General features: G+C 50.6%; 1 protein-coding gene across 1 annotated transcript; it reads right to left on the minus strand.

Annotated features, from left to right (window-relative positions):
- Window positions 1-11,727: 11,727 nt before the first annotated feature.
- Window positions 11,728-23,496, minus strand: LOC144732630 (claudin-19-like). The gene is made up of 5 exons (XM_078614130.1): window positions 20,924-23,496; window positions 18,154-18,318; window positions 15,437-15,518; window positions 13,657-13,803; window positions 11,728-12,649 (listed from the first exon to the last, which is right to left on the minus strand). The coding sequence occupies exons 1-5, from the start codon at window positions 21,141-21,143 to the stop codon at window positions 12,457-12,459; spliced, it is 807 nt and encodes a 268-aa protein (XP_078470256.1). The 5' UTR covers window positions 21,144-23,496; the 3' UTR covers window positions 11,728-12,456.
- Between the last annotated feature and the right edge of the window lie 3,150 nt (window positions 23,497-26,646).

The following is a 26,646-nucleotide window of genomic DNA, read 5'->3' on the forward strand; positions in this document are numbered from 1 at the left end:
GGAATTCATACTCTTTGGGTCTTTCGGTAAAGTCACGTAGATAGAAAAATAATAAAATAATAATTCCAAAATCATGAGCAAACACAAGATCCAGGTCCGATTCAACACAGTACATAAAATTCGTGATCTGATCCCATTTGTGAAGGATGTGATCCCTGACATGCAATACCCCGGTGTTTACAAACTGAGCTGTCTGCGGCAGTAATTACATTGGGGAAACTAAACGACATGTCTCAGACCGTGTTCGTGAACACAAGGCAGATCTGAAACACGGTAGGACCAACACCTCTGCCGTGGCTGATCATTGTTTTAACGCTGTGGGCACACACGGAATTGATTTCTCCAAGACGAAGGTACTCTGCAAACCCACTGGCTACCTTCAGAGATTTGTTCATGAAGCCATCCAGATATAGAAAACCAGACACAATTTCAACCGAGAAGATGGGTACAAACTGAGCAATCATTGGAAGGATGTTATAAACCAGGTAAAGTCATAACCGGCTGTGATGCTTCCATCCTACCTGCCTATGTTAGCAGTTATTTCCGACTCTCTGAGTTGCATTACCTTGTTAAATGTCTTTACATTCACAGGATAAATGTCTCACTGATACAGCTGCTGCTTTCTTTTCCTCGATGCGGCAGTGGCGCTCGTTGTTTAATCGGCTGAATGTCTCTCATCATTAACACAGCCGCTGCTGCGGGAGCCATCTCACATTGACATGCTAATCTCTAATCTCAAACAATATAATAGCCTCTTCAGCACCGTAGCCGTGGGGTGACATTAACAGGTTGACATACTAATCTCTAGCAACACAATGGCCGAGGTATAGCTAGCTCTGCGATCTTACATTTTCTTGCAAATTCCATCTCTAGCCCCGCCCACTAACCCTTGGGTTGTACCCATGTCAAACCTTTATAACCTATGGCTGCAGTCGCTCTCTCGCCATATTCCTTCCTGCCTCAGCAGTCCGCCTGCTGTATTTTATCACCTGAAGACGATTGCTTGTGTTGCTATCGAAACGTCGTGATTTTTTTTTCTATCTACGTGACTTTACCGAAAGACCAAAATAGATGCATTGTCTTTGAAACGGATTGGTCCACACCAGAGACAGCTTTCTTTTGAGCCTCGTCTTAAACGGTGTTAGACCAGAGGACGCCAAAAGGCGTGTTCTGACCACAAGCATTGTGGTTAATGCAGACATGATTCCTTGTAAAAGGTTTCAGTTTGCTGTTTTAACATCTTAACACCTGTTTTGTTGCCAGAAAAAAGGGGAAAACCCTATTATCATGTTTTGGTACTGGCAAAGGAGGTACCATGATGTAGATGCTCATCTCTCTTTAACATGCTAATTTTCACCTGGCAGCCCTTTGATTGGTGGAAACCCAACCACCGTCAGCTTGGCTGCCCACCACTTACATTATCATTGGCTGCTGACTTTTGTGCTACGCCCATTTCAAACCCTTATAAACAGTTTGCCTTGGAAGCTCATCCCCCTTTTCCTAAAGACGAGCGCTTGTGTTGCGATGGAAATGTAGTTTTTTGTTATTTTTTCGTTATTTTCTTTGAACCTGTCTACGTGACTTTACCGAAAGACCCAAGAACATGAATTCGTGCAGTCACGAAAGCTTTAAGTCAAGAGAAAGGTGCGGGGATATTTACTCCATACATGTGACGATCTGGGGGGGGGGGGGCGGGGTTTGGGCTCCTACACCAAACTGCGAATGCGGTGGTGAGGTGCAAGACACCAGACGCACACCACCGATGACTCCACACAATACAGCCACGCGTGCTCTGGTGGAACAAGCGACCTTCACTCGGCTACCGCCACCGGATGCCGAGGAGTGCCTTACACAATCACAAATGCAGCATGTCGACTTTTTCAAACGCCATGCGAAGGAAGAAGACTCGCTCTCTCTGTCCCATGCTTCCTCCCCGTGTAGGGTGCCACGTTGGTGAGATGTTAACTCAATCGCCTGGTATGCAGGAGATCGTGGGTTCGACCCCGACCCTGACGCCTGTATATTTGGAGTCTGCGTGTCTCTCTCTCCCCGTGGTCGTGTGGATTTTTGTTCGGGTCCTTTCGGTTTTTCCCTCTACATTTAGACACGTGCGTTTAGAGTATGCGCTGTGCTATAAATTTCCACGTGATAAACTACTTCGTTGAGCTTTCATTCGTGGCCAGGTCGCTTCTGAAATAGAGCGATATAGCTCAGTGGGCCTTACCTGCTAAAATACAAAAAATTGTTTTGTTAAATGTTTAGTATATTTCCCACTATTCTCAAACCATTTTCTACATCTATCACTTGTTTTCTACATCTTCCACTTTTTCACATTTTCAAAGAAAGTTGCCCCGAATTCCTTTTTTAAACCACGTATTGTTATTTCTCCAGTATATCCATAATCCTCATTTAAACGGAACATCCAATGGAACTGGTATTGGCCAAATATCCATTTGCTCGAAATAATTACCTGCACAATACTCAATTGGGAGTACGTACAGCAACGTCGCCCTCCCCCCCCCCCCCCAACTGCACAAACTGGCAGGACGACACACGAAGGGGGTGCACGTGTGGCAGCTCCTACACCCGGCCGCCTTTGTCTTCCCCATGCTGATGTTTTCACACCGCAACATCTATACTCATTTAAGGCCGAGTCAAGCTAGGGGGGTGCCCAGGAGCAGTTTAGATTTTCGCTACTAATGTTGGTGGCTGAGAGCGGGAATCTAAGTCGGGGAGCGATGGGTGCGTAGCGTCGCAGTGTTCCACGCAACACCCGTGGTCAATCCACTGCTGGATGAATTCTTCCTTCCCAAGACACCCTCAAATTCTCGCGATCCTAAACCCTTCTCATCATCGCTCACGGCCCTGCAATGCACTAAACCATCACAGGCTGCAACATGAGCCGATTTCATCGCTCCATCTCTTCAGTGCACGGGCTTTGTCATGTGTTCCAATTCTTCTGAGTTTAAATTCCAGAGCATACAACAACATTTTGGTTCTGTTTTAGGCTTTAGTTCAGGAAAGTGTACGGTTAAATCCTCTTATCCACGGTCTCCACTTCCCTACTGTTCACCCCGCACCTCCGATTAGCACAGTTGGCTACGTACGGTGCAAAATAAAGTTCAACATACAGTACATATGTAGTGACTGTGAATGTCACTGTGTGGTGCCGGGCTTACGAAGCCACGGCGGATAACGTGTTGGCATTACGTGTAGCCCGCTAACTGGGTGTAGTACCAGCCCTAGCGGGGCTTGGGTGAGCGCTGGTCAGCGCGTGATCACCACGTACAGTGTGCGGTGCGGGCTCCCGGTGAGGGAGCGAGAGCGGGTGTCAGCCAGCCAGGGTTACGTTGGGGCATGATACGCTGGTTGACCTGCCGACACGTGACCGGATCATATTGGAGGGGGGCCACCGGTGGACGGGGGCCGCTGGGCGGTCACGTGGTATAAAAGAGCTCTCGGGAGCCTTCGGGAAAGAGCTCGAGAGATCTAGAAGGTGGGCGGGGCGAGGGGCGGAGCCAGCTCGTGGTCCGGACCGGGATAGCGAACCGTGTCTAGTTCTGCCGTAGCGTGGCTAGATGGGCACTCAACACCCAAGTGTAGGTTGTGTTTTGTTGAGTGTTGAGTTACTGAATAAATATTGTTGCTCCCAAGACAACGTCTGCGACTCAGTTGGACTCACGACATGTGGATATACACGCCCTCTATCTCTATTTGTGTTCTTTTTCTGATGCTCAGATATTCTCCTGCCTTACCCAATCCCACCAAAGACAAAGATCCGCCGTCTGGCCTTAGCATCCTACTGGGACAAAGTGCTGTTAGCGAGCACCTATTAAGGCCGCCACGGCGCACGAGAGGGTGGGTGGCAAACACCACACCCGGCCGCCTTTGTCTCCCCAGCGGCGATGTTTGCACATCGCGCCAGGCACTACTATGAGGCTGCGTCGATCTCGGGGAGGCCCAGGACCGGTTCCGATATTCATCGCCTGGTGTCGGTGGCCGTGAGCGGGAATCGAACTCTTGGTGGAATTCCACATCGGTGAAGTCACGTAGGTAAAAATTTAAATTAAAAGTTAATAAAAGTAATAATGGAAATAAAATAAAATAATAAATCACGACGTTTCAGAGGCAACACAAGTCTCCGTCATCAGGTGGGACCGTCACAGCTAAATTACTCCATCAATTTAAGCTGTGACGGTCCCACCTGATGACGGAGACTTGTGTTGCCTCCGAAACGTCGTGATTTATTATTTTATTTTATTTCCATTATTACTTTTATTCACTTTTAATTTTATTTTTTACCTACGTGACTTTACCGAAAAAACCTAAGAGTATAAATCATTGCCGTCACGCAAGCTTCAAATCTAGAATTCCATATCGGGTGGTGGCCGGGTCCGGATCGCACCACCAGCAGACACATTCAAAGTGCGCAGTGAAGACCGCCTCCTTCGTGCGACCTGCCCAGCCTAAAATTGGACGTCTTCTCTTACAGCAATCTGGTGACCTCCACCTCCTAACGCGCGCGCACGCACTCACAACCCCCAGAGGCGCTGCTTTTCTGTTATTGTTGAAGCAGCGCTGCCGCTTCTGCTGCTGCTGCTACTATCTTGTGTCTCAATGTCGCCTCTCGTGAGCGGGGCAGAGTGTGGATCGTGGCTGGCTGGCTCGTGTCTGTGCACCCTGCGGGGTGTTCCACCCATTCCGTGCGCCTCCTCTATCTATCTCTCTCTCACTCACTTGATGTTTCTTTTGAAGCCCTTCGATTTAATTATATCCTATCGCCTCTGTATCTCCTCGTTCGTAACGAAATTATATTATTTGGTGAGCCCGTAGTTTTTCGTAGGCTTTACACTTTGGAATGCTCACCGTGTGCCCCAAATGCACTACTTTGGTGGTATTGTGCCTTTGTATCTGTTGTTGTTGTGTGGGGAGCGGTGGCGCAGTGGTTAGCGTGCTCCACTCCGAACCCGGCGACCCCAAACCAATTCTCGCTCACGACCACCAACACACCAGTAACGATTAATTGAACCGGGCCTGTGCCTCCCCTAGATCGACTCAGTCTCAAATGAGTACCTGGTACGGTGTGTATACAGTACATTACCACTGAGGAGACAAAGGTGGTCGGGCGTGGTGCTGGTCCCCCACCCCCTCGTGTACCGTACCGGGCCTTCACAAACATCACTCACCCTGAAGGCCGGTTGAGGCTACGAGGTGGGATCTTTGTCTTGGTTGTGTAACTTTCTTGTAAAATTAAATGTCATCGATTTTCGCTCGTTCCATCTCTCCGCATGCTCCTCACCTCTGGAACCTCTCCCCGTGTATCACCTCCGGTGTCTCGGAGCCCCCGAGGTGGTTGTGGTGTTCGCATCTCTTAATCCTGAGTCAAGCTTTAATCACGCTTCGCGTCGGACTGCGTCTCCGTTTGCATTTCTTTCTTCATTTCCCAGAGGCAAAGCTCCATAAATAATAAATATGGTAACGACAAGCGTGGATGTGCGGGAGACGGCAGAGTGAGTGCCGAGCGGCGTTCGTGCGCACGCTTAGGGAGCCGCCTCTTCAATCGCAGTGCGGTGTGTTGCGGTGGTGTTTGAGCGGTGGCTGTCGTGATTTTTTCATGGGCTATGCTCTAATCCTCGTGCCGAGCAGGCCCCCCCCACCACCGATCTCTAGCCGTGCGGCTGCCAGTGGCTTTGCCGTGAGACGTGGAAGTCGAAAAGAAATGGCATAGCCAGTTACAATGTGTGTGTGTGCACGCGCGTCAGTGTTAAAAATCGAACGGCAGAAATGTGGATGGAATAACATCCGGGCTGCCAGACGCGTGCGACGTGATGGTAACCGTGGCGAGCAGCACACAGGGACGGACTGCTTGCAACCCAGAGGTCGCCGGATAGATTCGATCTCCAGGCGTGGCAGTGGAAACAATGCGGGCAATGTTCTTAAATCACTGCCCCCCCACCCACCATCCCGCCTCCCTCTCGCCACCTCTGTCCCAACCAGCTGCCGTGGCGTTTGCAGGCGGCAATCGGTGGCACTGCATCCGCGACTGACATTCCACAGTAAACGATTTCCCGGGTTGCCGCACTGTGAAAACGGTTACCGGTTAGCATGGTTTTGTTTTGCTCCAGATGCATGTATCCGCTGTTGTTGTTGTTGTTATTGAAGGAAGGAAGCAGTGCTGTAGCAGTGATTCATGGTCCGTGCTAAACTCGGCCACTCGATGGGAGACCTTTGGCCACGTCCAATATATTTTCCAATCAACCGCAGCACAAAAGCATTGCAGGTCGCTTTTGCAATGTCTCACATCTCACGCTCATGCACGAAGCAAACTCGACCCACTGAAACCATCTTTAATTTCCGACGTACCAACCCTCGCAGCTATGCATCAGCTTGCAGAATGCAACGCAATTTGAATTTTGAGAGCACCCTCGGTGCAGCCACATCTCACGTTATTGTCCAAAACAGTGTGAATTGGTACGTGCTGGGGATATTAGACGTTGTTTTATGTTTTATTCATAAACAGAATGGGACGTATTCTTGGGTCGTGGTGACGTCACCGCCACTTAGTGACGAATGGCGGTTGTTGTTGTTGTTGTTGTGTGTGTCCAATTGTGGGGACTCATTGCGCCCCTTCCGACAAGGAAGCCAGCATCAGGACTCAAGGTAAATGAAAATAAGACAGTTGTTTTATCTTTATGTTACTTTATATTTTATTTACTATACAATATTTCTTACAGCATTAAATGCAAATGTACAATGTCTTATTTGTAAGTTTAACAATGCTTCCCTTTTTTGTTGAACCGTAACACATGTTATAACACTGACCGCGTGTGCATTTAAATAGCGTTACACTATTGTGTTCCGACCTCCGAACCGTTCGACTTACGAACAAGTCTCAGGAACGCAACCCGTTCGTAAGTCGATGACCGCCCTACAGCAATAACGACTGCAACGTGTAACATACGCACACTGCATTCGCCCACCTCTCTAAGAGAGAGAGAGAGAGAACGACGCAGATGCGCGAGAGAGCACAGACAAGCGGAAATCTCTGCCCCAGCACTGGCGTCCTCCATATACTAAGGTGGTATTGGCCAACTGATGAGTGTTTACATGTGGGAAGAAACCGGAGCACCTGGAAAATACCAACGCGTTTGCGGGGCGGGGTGGCACTCCATCCCATACAGCAAGGCCGTAGCCATGGAGTCAACATTGGGTGGGACCAAATCTTCCTGAGGATCTGGGGGTCCCCCCCCCCAGAAAAAAATATAAATTTGAAAACTAATTTCCTGCCATTTCCTGCCTAAAATATAGAAAAAATTCACTAACACATGGGATGGATTATTTATTTATTTTTTACAATAATGTCTAATAGTGTATTGTATTACAATACTCAGTTTTTTCCTTTTTACCTTTTATTGTTTCATTGTATGTAATGGCAGAGATTAGGGATTAATAAAGTACAACCATAACCACAATCATATAAACAGAAATATATTTTATAGCAATATATTGGGGTGGACATTTTGAGCATATTTGAATATTGGGGGGGGGGGGGGGATGTCCCCCCCCCCCCAATATTTATTACAATGACGGCCTTGCCATACAAACTTAACAGGTGGAGGTTCACCTTCTTGCTGTACCGCCTTCTCGCGAGCCAGGATATGTGGCTCATCGTGTCTCACAACATTTGTGTGCGGCGATCCACCAAATCTCGCTGCTGCCTCCAACAGCGCAGGATCACAGGCAGCCGCGTGCATAGCCACCACCGCCCCTGCTAAGTGGGAGCAAATGCAGGAGTGATTATTAAAAAAAAAGAGATGGCTTAGAGCGACAGAAATAAATGTTAGTTTAACACGTAGGCTTTCGCGACCAATATTATTCATAATCAACGTTTTTGGGTTTAGATCGCGTTATTTATAAATGTGTCGTAACCCTCCACCACCCGACACGGCCAATCAGGAAAAAAGTGTCACGTTGACAAAAGACAAATAGTTCACTGCTTTAGCCCACCGGTGTGTTGAATTGTAAATGTTGTGGTTTCACGCTTCAACACACCGGTGGGCTAAAGCAGTGAACTATTTGTCTTTTGTCAACGTGACACTTTTTTACTGATTGGCCGTGTCGGGTGGTGGAGGGTTACGACACATTTATAAATAACGCGATCTAAACCCAAAAACGTTGATTAGAAATAAATGTTGTAATACATTTAATTTGATACATTTCTTGAAAATATATTCTGCATCTGAGTGTCCAGCAGGTGGCAAGAGATGACCAGCCGATTGTAAGCAGTGGGGGGTGGGCAGGGCTCACGTTCATGCTTTGACCTATTTACAGCCTTCTACTTGCTGGTGAGCATCATTGTACGGTGGGGACACGTCTATCGTATCGGCGGCGGGATGATCACACATCAGCACCCTGTTGCTGGGCTGCACGTATGTACGTTGAACCTCTTTCGCACCGTACGTAGCCAACCGTGCTAATCGGAGGTGCGGTGGAAGGACATGAGGGGTTGGCTTACATACGGTGCGAAAGAAGTTCAACATATTTGCAATCCATCGCCAACGACAGACTTGCCAACAGCGGATCCATGCACACACGGTTTATTATTTGTATAGCGATTTATCGATCGCGGCTCTGGAAATGTGAGTTTCCACACGGGTAAGAACGGGGTCCGCAACACGCACTAACAAGTATGATGACTATTCTTGGTTCTTTCGGTAGTCACGGAGAAGGGAAACAATAAAATAATAAAATATAAAACAATAAAATAATAAAAATATAAAACAATACATTTATCACAGCAAGAACATTTTCTTGCTGTGGTTTTCACACCTGATGATAATTGTTTGTGTTGCAGTCGAAACGTCGTGATAATTTGACGTTTTATTTTTTATTATTTTATTATTTCCCTTCTACGTGACTTTACCGAAAAAAACAAGAATATGAATCCCTGCAGTCACGAAAGCTTTAAATCAAAAGTATGATAAACTCAAAATAGGTTTGACCCTTTCCGTCACTAAAACAACTGTGTTAAGATGCTCAAACGCCAAGGGGCCGTCCATAAATGACGTCACGCGATTTTGGACGATTTTTGACCCCCCCCCCCTTCGTCACACGGCGTCACAAAAAGTCAGACCCCCCCTCAAATATGACGTCACAAAGCTCTGCCCCCCCCCCCCCCACCAAAAAAATAAAACAAGCCTCAAATCGCTTAAACGATTGTCATTGTCGTGCGTATTTAATGTGGCGCTGCACTCTGATGTTGTAGGAGAAAACATTTATTAAAAAGTCTATTTAATTAAGTAGAACGTGTTGTCTATATTTATTTAAAGTTGCGCATTTTGATGTGACGTCACATTTCTCAAACTCCCCCCCCCCTCCTTCGTCACACATCGTCACAAATGTCTGACCACCCCCCCCCCCCTAGGTGCGTGACGCCATTTATGAACGGCCCCCAAACAGAAACCTTTTTGCAAAGGAATCAAACTGCGCTTTTACAAACGTCGCTGGACCGCGTTTCTCCTCGGCGCCACAGCGCCACCCGTGACCGCCTCGTGGCGCTGCGTATCTCAGCAGCCGTCCGTCTCTTCGTTGTTGTGGAGCACTGCACTGGCATACAGTGCATATATTATCAGAGTTGTGTTTTTTGTTTGCATTATGGCTGCAGGTATTGTGGTCTATGCAAACATGACTCCTTGTAAAAAAAAAGGTGTCGGTTTTGTTGCCAGATAGAAGGGTAAAAAACCAATTATCGTCTTCTGACTTTATCGGTACGATAAAGTTAATTGACTTAGTTTTTCTTCCAATTACATTGCGATGACGTACATGCACGCCTGCCCACTCGTGTCTTTGATGACCGAGGGGGGAGGATGGGCAGAGCCCCTCCTACTTCTAACCAACCCTTCCCCCATCTCGTTATCATCGTCGTTTATACCAAAGGTATGTAAAGTTAATGTCATTTTTATTTGATATATTGTTATTGTGTAATGTACTATATTTTCTTGTACTGGATGTTTAGTTAATAAACAGGCAACTTAGTTGACAGACGAGTTTGACCGTGGCTGTGGTTCCCCAAACCCCATATTTCCCAGAGGCCCCGAACTTTACTAACCCAGGATTTGCCTACCGCGGCCTTTCCCAGGAACCTAATCCCCGCGGTGAGCGAGGGATTGGTGTTGACAGACGGTACGAGGCAGGGGGGGGGGGACGAGGAGTTGGTTCCAGCACAAATAAAACTCTCATCGTGCCCAGAGACGCGTGATTGAAAACTGCCACCGTGGGGAACACGAAGATCCACGCGCTCACGAGCGTAAGGCCTCTCATGTGCTGCCCATTGGGAATAACGCCGGTTGCGACAGTCTGTTCACCTATGACGCTGCGTGTTGCTTTCATCACGCGAATTGGATATAACGCGATTGAGTGAACGGAATTGAATTTCGCGAGTAGGAATACGCGGTCGTACGGCAGCCTCGGGGCAGCATCACACAAGGCGGGATGCTGCTGGATGATTCGAGGTGCTGCCCAGTCTTTGTTCAGCCTGAGTACGCATCTCACGTGTTACCGCGGACTGTGATTTACCCTACGTTGTATTTTATTTATTTTAACCCGATTTTTCCATAACGCGGTGTTCTTCAGGAATGCAACTACCGCGTTCTAGGAGAACAGACTGTATCATGCCACATCGCAGCGCGTGCCACCACACGGTAATCGCTCACTTTAGCGGAGAGGGAACGACTCAAGAGGAGGAACCACAGGCGGAGCGGGAAGGCAGCAGCCACGCAATGAGCCGGCGGCAACAATTGCCCGAGCTCTGCGGACCCCTAGTATATGACGGTGTTGGTGACCAAATTAACGAGTGTTCACATGTCGGTGAGAAACTAGTGCACCCGGAAAAAACCCCCACACGTGCAAGGGGAGAACACTCTATCCCATGGAGACGGAGCGGGTAGAGTCACCATTGTTGCTGCACTGCCACCTCCTGGCCACGTTGACAGGCGTCATGCAACATCCGTGTGCGGTGATCCACCAACTCTCGCTGCTGCTGCTGCTGCTGCTGCCTCCACAGTGCTGGGTCACAGGCAGCCACGTGCAGCGGCGTAGCCACCGCCACCACCACCACCGCCACCACCGCCACCACCACCACCTCCACCACCGCCACCACCGCCACCACCACCGCCGCCGCCACCGCCACCTCCACCACCACCGCCACCACCGCCACCACTACCACCACCACCACCGCCGCCACCACCACCGCCACCAACACCACCGCCTCCACTACCACCACCACCGCCACCACCACCGTCACCACCACCACCACCGCCACCAACACCACCGCCTCCACTACCACCGCCACCACCACCGTCACCACCACCGCCACCACCACCGCCACCACCACCACCGCCACCACCTCCACCACCACCACCACCGCCACCACCACCGCCGCCTCCACTACCACCACCACCGCCACCACCACCGTCACCACCACCACCACCGCCACCAACACCACCGCCTCCACTACCACCGCCACCACCACCGTCACCACCACCGCCACCACCACCGCCACCACCACCACCGCCACCACCTCCACCACCACCGCCACCACCACCACCGCCACCACCGCCACCACCACCACCGCCGCCGTTGCCGCCTGGCAGAGCTCTGAGCCGCACGCATTTGGCGCAAGATCCCCTTGAGTCGTCCGGGGGGGGCTCTGTCACACTCCCGAGGATTCCTCGCGGGGGAAAAAAAAAACCTCGTGCGGCTCTTGGGCGTGGGGCAATGCGATAGGATTCGTGCAAAAACCCTCCACTGGCAAGCGACCAGTAGGGGCGGGTGAGGCCTGCGACTGCCGCGCTCCCAACGCCAAAGCTGGTCGGTCTCACGCCGACAGCTGCCCGGCACCAGCCCCCCCCCCCACTCAGTGGCAGTGCATCAGCCGTGTAAGGGGAGAATGTTCACGGCTGCTACATTTCACTTGTGCTGACTGATATAGTAACCACGTTTACTTACTGACGAACTGTGCATCCTAACAGAGATCGATTACAGCAAAGCACATTTCGCCGTCGTTCAAGTCGATGTCAAGATAACTTCATGGAATTCTATGTCAATGAAGCATCTTCCAATTCATTCAATTACATATTTTTCTACGTTAAGAATATCAATAACATTAATACATGCTGACCATAACCCTGAAGTTCGAGAGTTATGGTTGGTACTTGTGCAATAGAATATATATATAAAAAAACAACACACCACGCACGATGCCGTGCTGTACTAAATACACATCACCGTAACATGCCCGTGCCCGCGTTCCCCACAACGCCGCTCGTGATTGTTCTGCGTCGTGCATCCGAGTCGCGAGTCGGTCCGTGGTGAAAGTCGAGCGGTGACGGAGGTGTCAGATCTCTACATGCGCTCGCTCCCACGTACGTGCGCTCGCTCACACGTACGTGCGCTCGCTCACACGTACGCGCTCTTGGGGTGGTGGAGTCCGCGAACTCCGCTGCTGCTGCTCATGGACGAGCGATCGGAGCCCGGCACGCCGGAGATGCCCGCGCTCCTCCCTGCGGGGCGCGTGCCCCGGGAGGAGCGCGCAGGAGGAGGAGGCCCCTCCACGACGCGCAGCCCCGCCGCGCGCCCGTCGCCGCACGACCTGCGAGCGCACGGCACCGCGGGCGTCAGCGCGCCCAGCTTGGAGTTTGCGCGGACGGCAAAGCCGGCGGATCGCCCTGAGTTATCAACGAGTCATTTGCAGCTGCAAGGGCGGGCACCGTGCACGAAACGGCGCCATGCACGCCGTGCACGAAAGAGGAGCGGTAGCCAAGCGCCGGGTGGCAGAAGAAGAGCCAGAGAGTATGTAAAAAAACTAATTCGGATGAAAATTTTAAACTGGTTCGGTTTAAAGGTGTCACTGCTCTCCGACAGGAGCCAGACCATCACAGCTCTCTGGGACTACCGAGTGGGGGGGGGGGGTCACCAGGGGGAGTTCCACTCCCAGTGGGGGTCACACCACAGTAGACATCCAATCACCCCCCCCCCCCCTCCTAGAAGGCATCTGAGATCAAAGTACGCGTAGAAGGGCACAATCGGCAGATCTTAATGAAGGAACCTTGCCAGGATTGAATTCCCTCCTGAATACACAAAGTGCAACAAGCCCCCACAAAAGCCTTAAATACGAGCCACGTGATCGTGCATTGCACTCGACTAGCCACAGCCAGGAGCCAGTGCAGAGAAGCAAGATCACAGTTCATGTCTCAGGTGGAGCCCTGTGAGCCAAGCGGCGCAAGTCGAGACCACCGCGGTTCCCCGGGTTCGAGGGCGTTGACTCAGCCCGTCATCCCACCGTCCAGGAGTCGATTAAAAAACGCGTGCCACTGTGGGGGGGGGGTGACCGTGGTTGCCCTCCTGTCGACCGACTCAACGCGCCCACTGAAGGCGAATGCAGGAAATCCCGCGTCCGCCGAGGGAGCTCGGAGTCGTGAACAAACGAAGCGCGAGCGCTCAACCTCGACCGCTCGTGTTTGAGCGGAGAAGTCGCCGAACGTTGTCGATTCGGGTCGGGCCGCGAACCCCCTGCAGATCGACGGACAGCGCCCTTCCCCCCAATAGAAGCTTGTGCGCTGGGGGGGGGGGTGGTTAGTGACTGCGCGCGATTCTCACTGGAAGACGCGGGGTGTCGCGTGGTAGGGCTGCGCCGCCGATGATTCGCGCTGTTGCCTGCAGGCGGCGCACAGGAGGAGGCCCCCTCCCAGCAGCACGAGGCACGAGCCGGCCCAGCCGACGTAGAGACCAGAGCCGTACTCGTACCTGCGGGACACACAGACGACAGAGATCCAGCCCCACCGCATTGTAGCCAGGGGGCAAGCGCCGTTAGCGAGGAGCACCTACGAAGGGTCGGCACGGCACACGAGGGGGTGGGTGGCCAGATGCACGCCGGTCGTTTTTGTCTCGCTAGTGGGTACTAATTTGTAGCTGAGTCCACCTATGGGAGGCCCAGGACCGTTTTAGATCATCTTGGCTGGTGTTGGCACTGAGAGGGAATTGAACTCGGGTTACCGCTCCCCACACAGGGACCCACCTCACCACACGTACAGGACGAACACCTTCACGGGTGCATTGTGGCCCACGAAATTTAGGGATGTGAAATCTCCGAGGCCGGCTCAGGGATGTAAACGTGAGATGGAGCGCCAACACTCCGCGCGCTATTTGAGCGGTAAATCACTTTGAATTGTGTTTATTTTTTATATTTTTATTATTTTATTTTTTCCCTTCTACGTGAGTTTACCGAAAGAACCAAGAATATGAATCCCTGCAGTCACGAAAGCTTTAAATCAAAAACTTTGAATTGTGTTTCTTTTTTTAGTAACAAAATCACCCGGTGGATCCTGGGATCACAGGGAAAAGGGCAGGTCAGGAAACCTCGACTGGTTTGTTGTTGGAGGATGATTTTTTTTTACAACGTGGTGAAGCCTTAAACGACAAAGAGGAAAGGCTACGGCTGTCGATGCGTTAATAATGGAACCTCCGTTCGCAAATATTGCGAAGCAAACGCCCAACAAGCAGCAACGTAAGGATAGATTGGTGTACTTGCAGGGAATGTACCAAACGCTCAGGCCGCTTACCCCAGCAGCCTGTGTGTGCTATACGGGGAGAAGTTTGTCTTGTAACAACAACAACACAAATAATGATTATATTTATATTGCACCTTTCATCAAGGGTCTCAAAGGTGCTGCACAAAACCGAGCGGCGTGCACTCAGCTGAACGATAACTCGTGAAACTAAACAATATGACACAGAGCGAGAAAGTGTTCCCAGAGGTCGTGGGTTCGATCCAGAGCCCGACGCCTGCTGTATATTTGGACTTTGCCTGTTCTCCCCGTGGTTGCGTAGATTTTGCTGTGGGTCCTATGGGTTTTCCCTCCACATTTTGAATCAACATCACGCGTTTAGGGCATTTGGTTGTTTTAAATGTCCACACGCTGATAAGCCACTTCGTTGAGCGATCATCTGTGGCCAGGTCGCATCTGAGAAAAAGCTACACAACTCCGTGGGCCTTACCTGGTAAAATGAATCTTTTTTTTCTTGATTTAAAGCTTTCGTGACTGCAGGGATTCATATTCTTGGTTCTTTCGGTAAAGTCACGTAGAAGGGAAATAATAAAATAATATTACGGTCACTTTTTATTTATTGTTTTATATTAATATTATTTTATTATTTCCCTTCTACGTGACTTTTACCGAAATGTTTTGTTGTTGTTTTAAGTTTAGTTTGGGGGGGTCACACGGGGAACAGCTCGGTCGCCCATCGACCGAAGCATCAGCGTGGAGACGCAGGGAATGCCTGCGTCCCGAGGTCACGGAGTTCTTCGGGGGCCACACGTGTCCCAGCAGTAGCAGCAGCAGCGTTTTCGAAAGATGAACGAGCGTGCAAATTCGCTCACCTGGCTCCGATGAGATATGGGTCGTAGAAGTCGATGGTGACCGCGTGCGCGTAGTAGGACACGGCCGTGACAGCAGCCGCCCCTGCTCAGGGAGAGGCAAGTGGGAGGGGGGGGGTGGAAACAATCGTCACGGTAATAATCACGATCACAACGATAAGACCGCGAGTAACGCGAACAGATTTCATCATGCGGGGGCGAATTGACGCACGTTTATGGTTTTACCCAATAAGTTGATCGTTACACACGAGCCGTTGATTTTCTTTCGCTCCGCATAAAACAATTATATATTGTGGGAGGATCAGGTGTGGCGGTCACGAACTCCAGGATTCAATGTACAACTCCTCCCCCCTTAACTTGTATTTGAGAACTTGTATCTTGGAATGTTTGCCTCACTTGATACAGTAAATCTAGCTGTGCCTCCGAAACGTCGTGATTTATTATTTTATTTTATTTCTATTATTACTTTTATTAATTTTAATTTTCTTTTTTACCTACGTGACTTTGCCGAAAAAACCTTAGAGTATGAATCCTTGCAGTCACGAAAGCTTCAAATCTAGAACTCGTCTAAAGAGCCTCGGCACCATACTCTAACAGAACACGTCGTTTGATCACCACGTGCAAAAAAATGTCGTCATGTCCTGCAATTTTCATATCAGGGCTCTACGACACATTCGACCACCATTGAGTCGTGACGTGACCAACACGGTGGCGTGTCGCATAGTATCAACAAGGCTCGATTATTGCGAGCCCACTCGCTGCAGAGGTGGGCTCAGGATAAATGTGTAACGACGTCAATGGGCCGTTCTATGGCGACCGTGGGGCTACTATACACAAGAGGGCAGCTTGCAGATGTCACGAGGTCGAGTCAGGACATGACAGTTTGGGCGAACCCGCGAGAGCACGTGACCGGGTCGCAAACGGTACCCGTACCGGTCGGGTACCCGTACCCGGTCGGGTACCCGTACCCGGTCGGGTACGGGTACCTGATTGCGACCTCTGGGATGAAGCCATGTTGCAGGCGCGGGTGGGTTGATTCTAGGAACTTGAATTGTGAGAAGAGACAAGACGTTGGGAAATGAGTGACAAACGGTGACTCACCAGTGACTCACGGCCTACCCGTACCCGTACCCGGCCGCACCAGGGTCGCAAACGGGTACCCGTACCCAGTCGGGTACGGGTAGCCGGGTATCGGGTAGGGTACGGGTATCGGGTACCCGGTTGCGACCTCTGGTAGCTGAGCCCCGAGAGGGAGCGGGGCTGTTCAATCCGGGAAAGAAGTCGTCTTCTCTGATCCTCGCTCTTCAGTCTCCGTATAGGGAATCCGATCAAGTGGTTAGGGGCCGTCCATAAATGACGTCACGCGATTTTGGACGATTTTTGACCCCCCCCCCCCTCGTCACACGGCGTCACAAAAAGTCAGACCCCCCCCCTCAAATATGACGTCACAAAGCTCTGCCCCCCCCCCCCCCAAAGAAATTCCCATTTTGAAAAGAAAACATGCTTCAAATCGCTTTAAACTATTGTCATTGTAGTGCGTATTTAATGTGGCGCTGCACTCTGATGTAGGAGAAAACATTTATTAACAAGTCTATTTAATTAAGTAGAACGTGTTGTCTGTATTTATTTAAAGTTGCGCATTTTCATGTGACGTCACATTTCTCAAACCCACCCCCTCGTCACACATCGTCACAAATCTCTGACCCCCCTCCCCCCCTAGGTGCGTGAGGTCATTTATGGACGGCCCCTTAGGTGGTGAGGAACGGTGGCCACCGCCTTGCGTAGTTAACCTGTAATGTGCATAGTCGCTCGGAATGTACATAGTTAACCGTGGGACGTTGAATAGCGTTGGTCGTGTTAGAGAATAAAAGTGTTGCCTCCCAGTCTTGGCGTGGGCCTGATTCGACCCCACTACAAATGTGAGCGAAGCAAAGGTCGCGTGCGCAGCCATTGCGCTAAATGTTTTGAAGATATCACGGAATCCCAACGGAATACGTGGGACAGTCGTTGAAGGCGGACTTAAATAAAAATGATTAAGTAAACAGGCGGAGCAGAGTGGCTTGGAGTGTTTGGCTGGATCCCCTTTCCCACGCGCGTGTGTACGCGTGAATGTGCGGTGGTTAGCGTGGTTGTGGGGAGCGGTAGTGGAGTGGTTAGATCGCTGCGCTACGAACGCGGCTACCCGGGTGCAATTCTCGCACACGACCAACATCAGCCATGAATATTTGAACCGGTCCTGGGCCTCCCGTATGCACGTACGTAGGCGACCGTGCTGACCGCCCACACCCCACGAGTTCCGTGCCGGCCTTAATAGGTGCTCGCCAACAGCACTTGCCCCAACGGCGTGTTAAAGGCTATACGGGGGAAGCGTTTACACTATGAGACCTCCTTTACCAGTGGCAAAATATAGTAAAAGGTTTTTACCCTTTCAACTGGTACAAAAACTGACACCTTTATACAAGGCATCATGTTTGCAATAACCACAACACAAGCAGTCAAAATGCAAACAAAAAGAAACAACTCTGATGATGATAATGATATGCACTGTCCTTGAAGTTGATTGGTCCACACCCGAGACAGCTTTTCTTAGAGCCGAGTCTTCATTGGTGTTGGACCAGATGACGCCAAAAGGTGTACCAGTTGAAAGGGTAAAAACCTATTACTATGCTATACGGGGGACCTGTGTCTTTGTGCGTGCGCGCGCGAGTGAGTGAGCGTGCCTGAGAACATGTAGGCAATGCCGCTGAAGAGAGACATGTGCGCCTTGGACTTGGCGGTCAAGGGCCCCACGTGTGTGCACTTCATTCCGAAGAGGGTGCAGAGGGCGGCCAGACCGCCGATCACCACCGACGAGACCATGAGGCCCTGGCACGCGCGGATGTACACTGCACGGGGGTCGGGGAGGGGTGGGAGGGGGGGGGGAAACAGCGGGTGAGCAGGAATTGATTCGTGCCGAGATCTGGTAACGGTGTTGTTGTGGTGAGTTTCATTACGGGATAATGCGCGGTGTTGGTTGACCTCGGCTGACTGAGAAATGTGTCTGGGTTCGGTGTACAATGGGACATCTGGAAACCCTATAGGATTGCCAGTTCGAAGATATTCCCCTTTAGTGCCCAATTAGGGCGTGGCTAAGATGCTTGGGAGTGACGGAATAAAGTCCCTCTGCGGCAGAGGTCGCAAACGGGTTTTGATTCCTTACCCGTACCCGGCCGCACCAGGGTCGCAAACGGGTACCCGTACCCGGCCGGGTACGGGTACCCGTACGCTACCCGTACCCTACCCGAAATGAGTGACAAACGGTTACTCACCAGTGACTCACGGTCTACCTGTACCCGTACCCGGCCGCACCAGGGTCGCAAACGGCTACCCGTACCCGGTCGGGTACGGGTAGCCGGGTATCGGGTAGGGTACGGGTATCGGGTACCCGGTTGCGACCTCTGCTCTGTGGCCATCTATGGCCGTGTTTCAAGCGGAAAGTGAAGTCGCGTGCCGGGACCGTTGGCTGTCCACCCTGGCCCACACCGTGACCCCGCGTGCCCACCCACAGTACTCCTCACAATGTTGCATCTCGCTGGCAGTGCTCTCTCTCTCTCTCGTCTAATCATCACCGTTGTCACCAAATTTAATGAAAACGGCCTTCAACTTGAGGTCTGCTTTTGGAGGGGCGGGGGGGGGTGACTAGGCCCTCCCTCCCTCCCTCCCTCTAAGCAATGAGCACCACTTTGTGAGGAAGTCAACAGTGGGTCGTCTTTGGATGGACTCATCCCCGCCATAGGAATGTGGAGTTTCCACCACTGGCTGAAGGCTATAAACAGGAGGTGAGTACCAATGCCTCGATGCTCATGTGAGCAGCAGCAGCAGGATATCATTGTGACCTTTTTCACTTTAATCAGAATCTGAATCTTTGTTTAGCCTGCAGGAGGAATCCGATGAGCTATGAAGCTCTATTTCACAGATGTCCAGTATGGGCGGGTCGGAAAGTTACAACAACAAACAAAAAGGAAAGGTAAGAAAATCACGAAATATAAAAACGTATAAAATGCAAAAGTAAATAAATTGCTGCCGATTTAGCAACATCAAATGCAAGCTTGGGCAAGGCAGAAAAACAACAACAACAACACCAGACCACAACAAGACAACAACACAGTAGTCCCTCAATAGAATTACACATTAAGGTTGAACTATCGATACACCGTTCGGGGGTAAGAATCGAAGTTTTTGAAAACATAAGAAGAGGTTTTTACCCTTTCTGGCAATAAAACAAGAGTTGTGTTCAGATGTTCAAACACCAAACAGGAACATTTTGCACGCAATCAAGTTACTGCATCAACCACATACAGTACTTGTGGTGAACATGCAAACACAAACATCCTCTGATAATACCAGTGGCAAAATATAGTTATAGGTTCTTACCCTTTCAACTGGCGTCATCTGGTCCAACACCAATGGAGACTAGGCTCTAAGAAAAGCTGTCTCGGGTGTGGACCAATCAACTTCAAGGACAATGCATATCATTATCAGAGTTTTTTGCATTTTGACTGCTTGTGTTGTGGTTATTGCAAACATGATGCCTTGTATAAAGGTGTCAGTTTTGTACCAGTTGAAAGGGTACAAACCTATTACTATCCTCTGATAAATTTAGATGGCATTGTCCTTGAAACCGATTGGTCTACAGCAGAGACAGCCTTCTTGATGGCCTCGTCTCACCGGTGGCAGACCAGAGAACGCCAAAAGGCGAACACTACATACTTTGAAGCTGGCACAAAAACACATTCCTGCGGAGGGAGCTGGTAGGAACGTTGGGTTGCTCGGTCAATGGCCAGGGTCAACGGCGGCGTGGTGTATTCCGCAAATATGCCCGACTGTGAGGGCGGGCACAAGCCGGCGTGAGTAGGTTAAACGTTGAGTTTTATAAGGGCACCACGGGGTGACCAGCTCCTCCCCACCCAGCCCCACCCCTCTCACCCCCCACCCAACCCCACCCTCTCCACCCAGCCCCTCCCCACCCTCCTCACCCAGCCCCTCCCCACCCTCCCCACCCAGCCCCACCCTCCCCACCCAGCCCCTCCCCACCCAGCCCCTCCCCACCCTCCCCTCCCCACCCAGCCCCACCCTCCCCACCCAGCCCCTCCCCACCCTCCCCACCCAGCCTCACCCCACCCTCCCCACCCAGCCCCTCCCCACCCTCCCCACCCCACCCAGCCTCACCCCACCCTCCCCACCCAGCCCCTCCCCACCCTCCCCACCCAGCCTCACCCCACCCTCCCCACCCAGCCCCTGCCCACCCTCCCCTCTCCACCCAGCCCCACTCCTCCCATTTTTGGATGCACGACGGTCAGACGGACACAAAAATCCCCTGTGGGCTGGTGGAACCAGGAGGTTCCTACCAGTAAAAAATGTCCCATTTGGATCAAAGTTACGAATCACATTTGCGAACGCGCCTGTATCCGACGCTCATCGTCCGCCCGTCCCTCCGTTGGGCACACTCACCGTCCAGGTCGAGCATGGTGAAGTTGGGCTTGCACTGCATGCTGCCCATCGCGTTGGCCGTGCACTGCTTCCAGAGGCCGTGCGACACCCAGGAGGCCGTCATGAGCGACTTGGCACGGCTCGTGATGCGCCACTCGTTGGACGCCGTGCACACGATGACCCCCACGAGGCCCACGAAGGCCAGCGAGGCTCCGAGCACCTGCATGCCTGTGACGGCCATGAGCTGAGCGACCTTTCACCCCGCCCTCCGGGACGGACGGACGGAGGGAGGCAGGGAGGGAGCGGTGGCTAGGGACAGATCCTTGTTGCTCCCCGACTCGCGCTCACTGACACACACGGGGACACAAAGGCAACAGGTGGATCCTCGTGTATGAAAAAATTAACCCGTAAAAACAAAGTTTTTCACCATAAATCCTTTATATGCGTGGCGGCTAGAGTCCTCTCGTCCTCTGGCTTGAGATGGCTGCCACCTATGGGTCAGATGATTGTCTGCCACCATTAATCAATTGGTAATTAAATATTATTTATTTTTTCCTAAAAAGTGTAACATTTTGGAAAAAATAAATTGTCACGCACAACGAGTCTGTGTGCAAAATGTCAGCTCGATTGGATCACGGGAAGTGGGTTAAAAAACGACCGAAAGATTTGCATGGTCGTAAGCGCGCAAGCAAGCAAGTGAACTTAATATAAAGGATTTAAAAATAAGAATAGGTTTTACCCTCTCTGGCAATAAACCCGGAGGTGTTAAGATGTTCAAACACCAAACAGAATCATTTTGAAAGGCATCAAGTCTGCATTAACCACGCAAACTTGTGGTGAACACGCAAACAAAAACATGCTCTGATAATGAATGGATGGCATTGTCCTTGAAAGTGAATGTCCTACACCAGAGACAGCCTTCTTGAGGGCCTAGTCTTGCCAGTGTCAGACTATTAAACGCCAAAAGGCGAACAGCACGAGGAGGACAATGCACTATCAGGGCATTTATATCTCGGGGCGAGCAGCTCCAAAATGGGTCTCCTTTTTGCCAGTATCAAAGTATGAAAACATATAAATAGGTTGTACCCTTTCTGGCAAAAAAAATGTCTCAGATGTATCCTCGTTTAGCCTTGTGCAGACTCCTGAGGGGCGTGTTCCTGGTGAGGGAGGGTGGGCATGGGGCATATCGCCCTGCCACTTTGAGATTCCAAAACTTTCTATTTCAAACTAAACTTTTTTTTTTTACCCGGTAAGGCCCACTGAGCTATACAGTAAACCCTCGTTATTCGCGAGTTCTGGATTCGCGAGTTTCGCATTATTCGCGAGTTACTCTATGTCTACCAATTCCCTATTCGCGACCTGCTGGACTCCAGTATTCGCGAGTGTAAGTAGCGCCAGACCACCGACAAGTACTTGATACGTACTGTAGTTTATATGTACTGTACTTTACAGGACTCTACTTGCTTGTTAGTTGCCCTTAATCATGGCTCCCAAGCATCCACTGGGAGGGGAGAGTGCGTCTGCACGTTCCTCTCTCATTGCATCTTCCGAGAAGTCATCCTCCTGAATCCGTACTGAATTCCTCACCATCACTACCACCTCCATCGTTGTCAAATCATGATCATCAAAGGTAATTAAAACACACATTGTTCCTGATAATTTATTGTAGTCATTGTTACGAAAAAAAAAATCCATGTTCACTCATACCAGGACCATAACCACATTTTTCCCGTTGAACAAGGTTTCTGCATCCAACGAAGTGGCTTATCATGTCGACATTTTTGCAGCCAAATACTCGAAAAGCATGTTTCTAAATGTACAGGGAAAACTCGGGAGAAGCCGGAGAAAATTCACACGACCACGGGGAGAGAGACTCGGAAACTCCACATTTATAAGCATCAGGGTCTGGATCAAACCCACGACCTCCTGCATACCAGGCGAAGTAGTTGACATATCCTAGCCACCGTGGCGCCCCATTGATATTGTATTGATATTCACCAGAGAAGATTCGTTATTGACAAGCAGATAAACCACTCGGAGTAGTGGAGCGGAGCCAGGGTGGCGAGTGTTTATCCGTTGATTGTGCCGCTGAAATTTCAGAGGCACAAGTTCAGGCAGCAATTGCAATGACTGTAATCTCTCCATAATCTCTCTTTGCGGTAATGTGGATAATTGTATACCGACGATTAAACTAAACAAAACGTGTTTTACTCAACCCCCGGTGGCCACGGCGAATCGCGTGACTCAGCCCTGCCGCAAACAACAACAACAACCGCTCAGCACCACATCTCGGGCCGTGCCCTCGTCCAGAGTGGCCGACGCAATCCGGATGGCTCGGCCGGGCCGCTCTGTGCGTGAAGGGACTCGCGCCCCGGTCTCTCGAATTGTCGCCTGGTTGAAGGAGAAAAGAACGAACTTTAAATCGACGATGGTCACTTCTACTCTTGCGTGCGGCAATGTTCAGGAGCTCGATGCTAATGCCGAGGTCTGCTGCTGGTCATGGACGAGAGGGCTTCAGCAGAGAGAGAGAAAGAGTTCGTGTCGTTGTTTTTTTTATTACACGCTTTTATCTTCTTGGTTCTTTCGGTAAAGTCACGTAGAAGGAAAATAATAAAATAATAAAAATAAAACATAAAATAATTCTCAATACGTTTCGGAGGCAACACAAGTCTCTGTCATCAGGTGGAGACTTGTGTTGCCTCCGAAACGTCGTGAGAATAATTTTATTTTATTATTTTCCTTCTACGTGACTTTACCGAAAGAACCAAGAAGATGAATCCCTGCAGTCACGAAAGCTTTAAATCGACATTTACACGCTTTTATTTAACTCACTCTGTCTGTTGTTGTTGTTGTCGTATCCTCAAATCTTGTAACTCAATTTTAACCCACTTCCCAATGTGGTATCGACTGCAAACTTGGTATACTTATGTCATACTGGTGACAATACTATATTCTATCATTAGAAATAAAACAAAATTAAGCCATCTTTTTTATATGTTATGTTTCGCCTTGGGTCTAATTGTCCACCCTCAACTGACGTTGGCTGTAAATCACCACGGCCCCACACGTAATGGCAAGCTTCGAGGCACTTCCTGGAGTCGTGGAGTTCTGCCATTACGAGTACGGTACGTTTCATTAAAGCGTGTTTAAAAAAAAGTATTCTTAAATATTACATACTACTGTTCCTCCTCCTCCGTAGAAGGAGCACAGGCCACAGTGGTTTACTATGTGGGTCCATAGTTTTTGGTCGCATGGCCACGATCACACGACCGTGGCTTCAAACAATCAATCTTTATTCTGTGTGCCAATGTGGCCCTCGATAGAGTAGGCATCAGTGCACGCTGCCGCAGAACGGGAACGGTGCCGGGGGGGGTGGGGGGCGCAGAGAGACAGGAACGAGAAGAGGAACCCGTCACGACCTCAGCGGCGAACACCGACTGAGACGGAGAAGATTGCTACCCACGTGCAAAATAAAGTGCAGCCTTGCGCAACGAAGAGAACGAGAAAGGTAAGCGGTGAATACAAATACGTAAATAAATGAACGGTAACGAGACAGCTTTTATTTTAAATGTTCGATGTTGTGGCAAGGGGAGTTTGAGTCGGTGCGTCTTGCACAGACCACGGAACTAAGAGGCGCTCGGCGCGTTTTGGATGAGCGGTGGCAGGAAGCGCTCGAGACACGCTTCGTCCCCTCGGCCTCGGGTGGACAATCCTGTGCTCGTCTTAAATCTTTCTCTACGAGTACCCAACCATCTCTATGCGTCTCTGTTAGTTTCTACGGAGTCACTATATACGGTCCATAGTTTGGGTTGCGTGGTCACAACCGTAACACTGTGATTGTGTCTATGCATTTTCCGCTCATGCAGGAGGTGAAGCAAATTTCTCACATTGACATGCTAATCTCTCACAATACAATGGCCACCCCCACAGATTCGTTTGTCAAGATTTCTCCAATCTAAAATTTACATGCAAATTTTATCTCTAGCCCCGCCCACTGACCCTTGGGCTACACCCATCTCAAACCTTTATAACGCCCTGCCTTTAAAAGCAGCGCTCCTACCATGTATTTTTCCTGCCTCAGCAGCTCTCCCGCTATATTTTTTACACCTGATGACGGTTGCTTGTGTTGCGATCGAAACGTCGTGATATTGTTATTATTTTATTAATGTTATTAATTTGATTAATTGTATTATTTTTCTATCTACCTGGCTTTACCGAAAGACCAAAAGAATAAATATAAAGAATAGTTTGTATTTTTTCAAGACACGAGGCAAGGGGGCTGATGGGACGAGGCAGGCAGTCCGTCTGTGTCGAGCCCCTGGGGAAGGTAGCGAGGAATGGAGAGCCTCAGGCTGTCAGTTGCTGTCGTACCCAGAAGCGCGCTTCATTGTGCACGAGCGAGCTAACGGGAGCGGGGAGCGGTTGGGGTGAAGTGGTGGGTGGTCGAGGGGTGGGTGGGTGGTAGAGGGGTGGGTGGTAGAGGGGTGGGTGGTAGAGGGGGTGGGGGGCGAGCCGTGGGGGGTGGAGCGGTGGGGGGGGGCGTGAAGGGTGGGGGGCAGTGGGGGGGTGACGGCGCTAATTAATTGCAGATGCTGAGGACAGGCACCTGTAAGCTCGGTGTGGTTCTTCTTGTGTGGCGTTACATTTCGCGTTGTATTACTTCATTTCAAAGTGACACTTTGCATTTCTTACGTTTCAAAAAAGTTGTTCAAGAGTGGGAAAATGTTTGGGCCCGGAACGTAACCCGGCCTTTAACGTGGCAGTCAGCGGGAAAGCGACGATCGTTTAACGAATTTTCGCTTAACGAGCTATTTTCGCGGAAGATATCTCACTCGTTTAGCGAGACGACACCTTACACGAATCGCGTGTCCTGACTTATGGGCCACCCTGTGCTCTCTCGGTCAGGACGAGGTCCATCATCGACACTGTGCCAGCTTACGGGAATCAAGTTCAACACAGCAATGCCGCTCACGGATCTCGGGACAAATTAATTCCCGGTGCCAACCAAACGCCAATTCCTGGGCCCTCCCGCATCAGTGACCTGGAGCGTCCCGGAATTTACATCCGGCAACCCGGGCAGGTGGCAACCGTCGTGGTGTGTCGGGAGGTGCGATAACCCTTAGTGCTGGATACAGTCACATTTGCAAATGTGATTTGTAACTTTGATCATTAATGACCTGTGTCGTATCGATAGTTCAATGGCAATGTGCCATTTGTATGGGGGGACTACTGCTGCGTTGCGTTCTCTTGGCGTGGGCTGGGACTGTGTTGTTGTTGTTTTTGCTCCCTTGGCCAATCTTGATTCGTATGACTTATGTAAATAATTTATTATTATTCACATTTAGTGACTTGCTTCCCATTTTCCACATGTTGCACTCCCGTCGTGTTTGTTGTATTGTTTGCTGGTTGTAACTCGCCACTGGACACCTGTGAAAAAGAGCTTCATAGCTCATCGGATTCCACCTGCAGTCGAAATAAAAATTCTGAACCCTAGGGGCGCGCCACCACTTGGCCACGCGGTGCAAGAGGCCCTGCAGCAGGCGGCCCTGCAGCGGGAGGCCCTGCTGCAGGAGGCCCAGCAGCAGGAGGCCCTGCTGCAGGAGGCCCTGCTGCAGGAGGCCCTGCAGCAGGAGGCGCTGCAGCAGGAGGCCCTGCTGCAGGAGGCCCTGCAGCGGGAGGCCCTGCAGCAGGAGGTCCTGCTGCAGGAGGCCCTGCAGCAGGAGGCCCTGCTGCAGGAGGCCCTG

This window comes from Lampetra planeri, chromosome 43 (genome assembly GCF_965212315.1).
Source record: "Lampetra planeri chromosome 43, kcLamPlan1.2.h2, whole genome shotgun sequence".
Classification (NCBI taxonomy): Eukaryota; Metazoa; Chordata; class Hyperoartia; order Petromyzontiformes; family Petromyzontidae; genus Lampetra; species Lampetra planeri.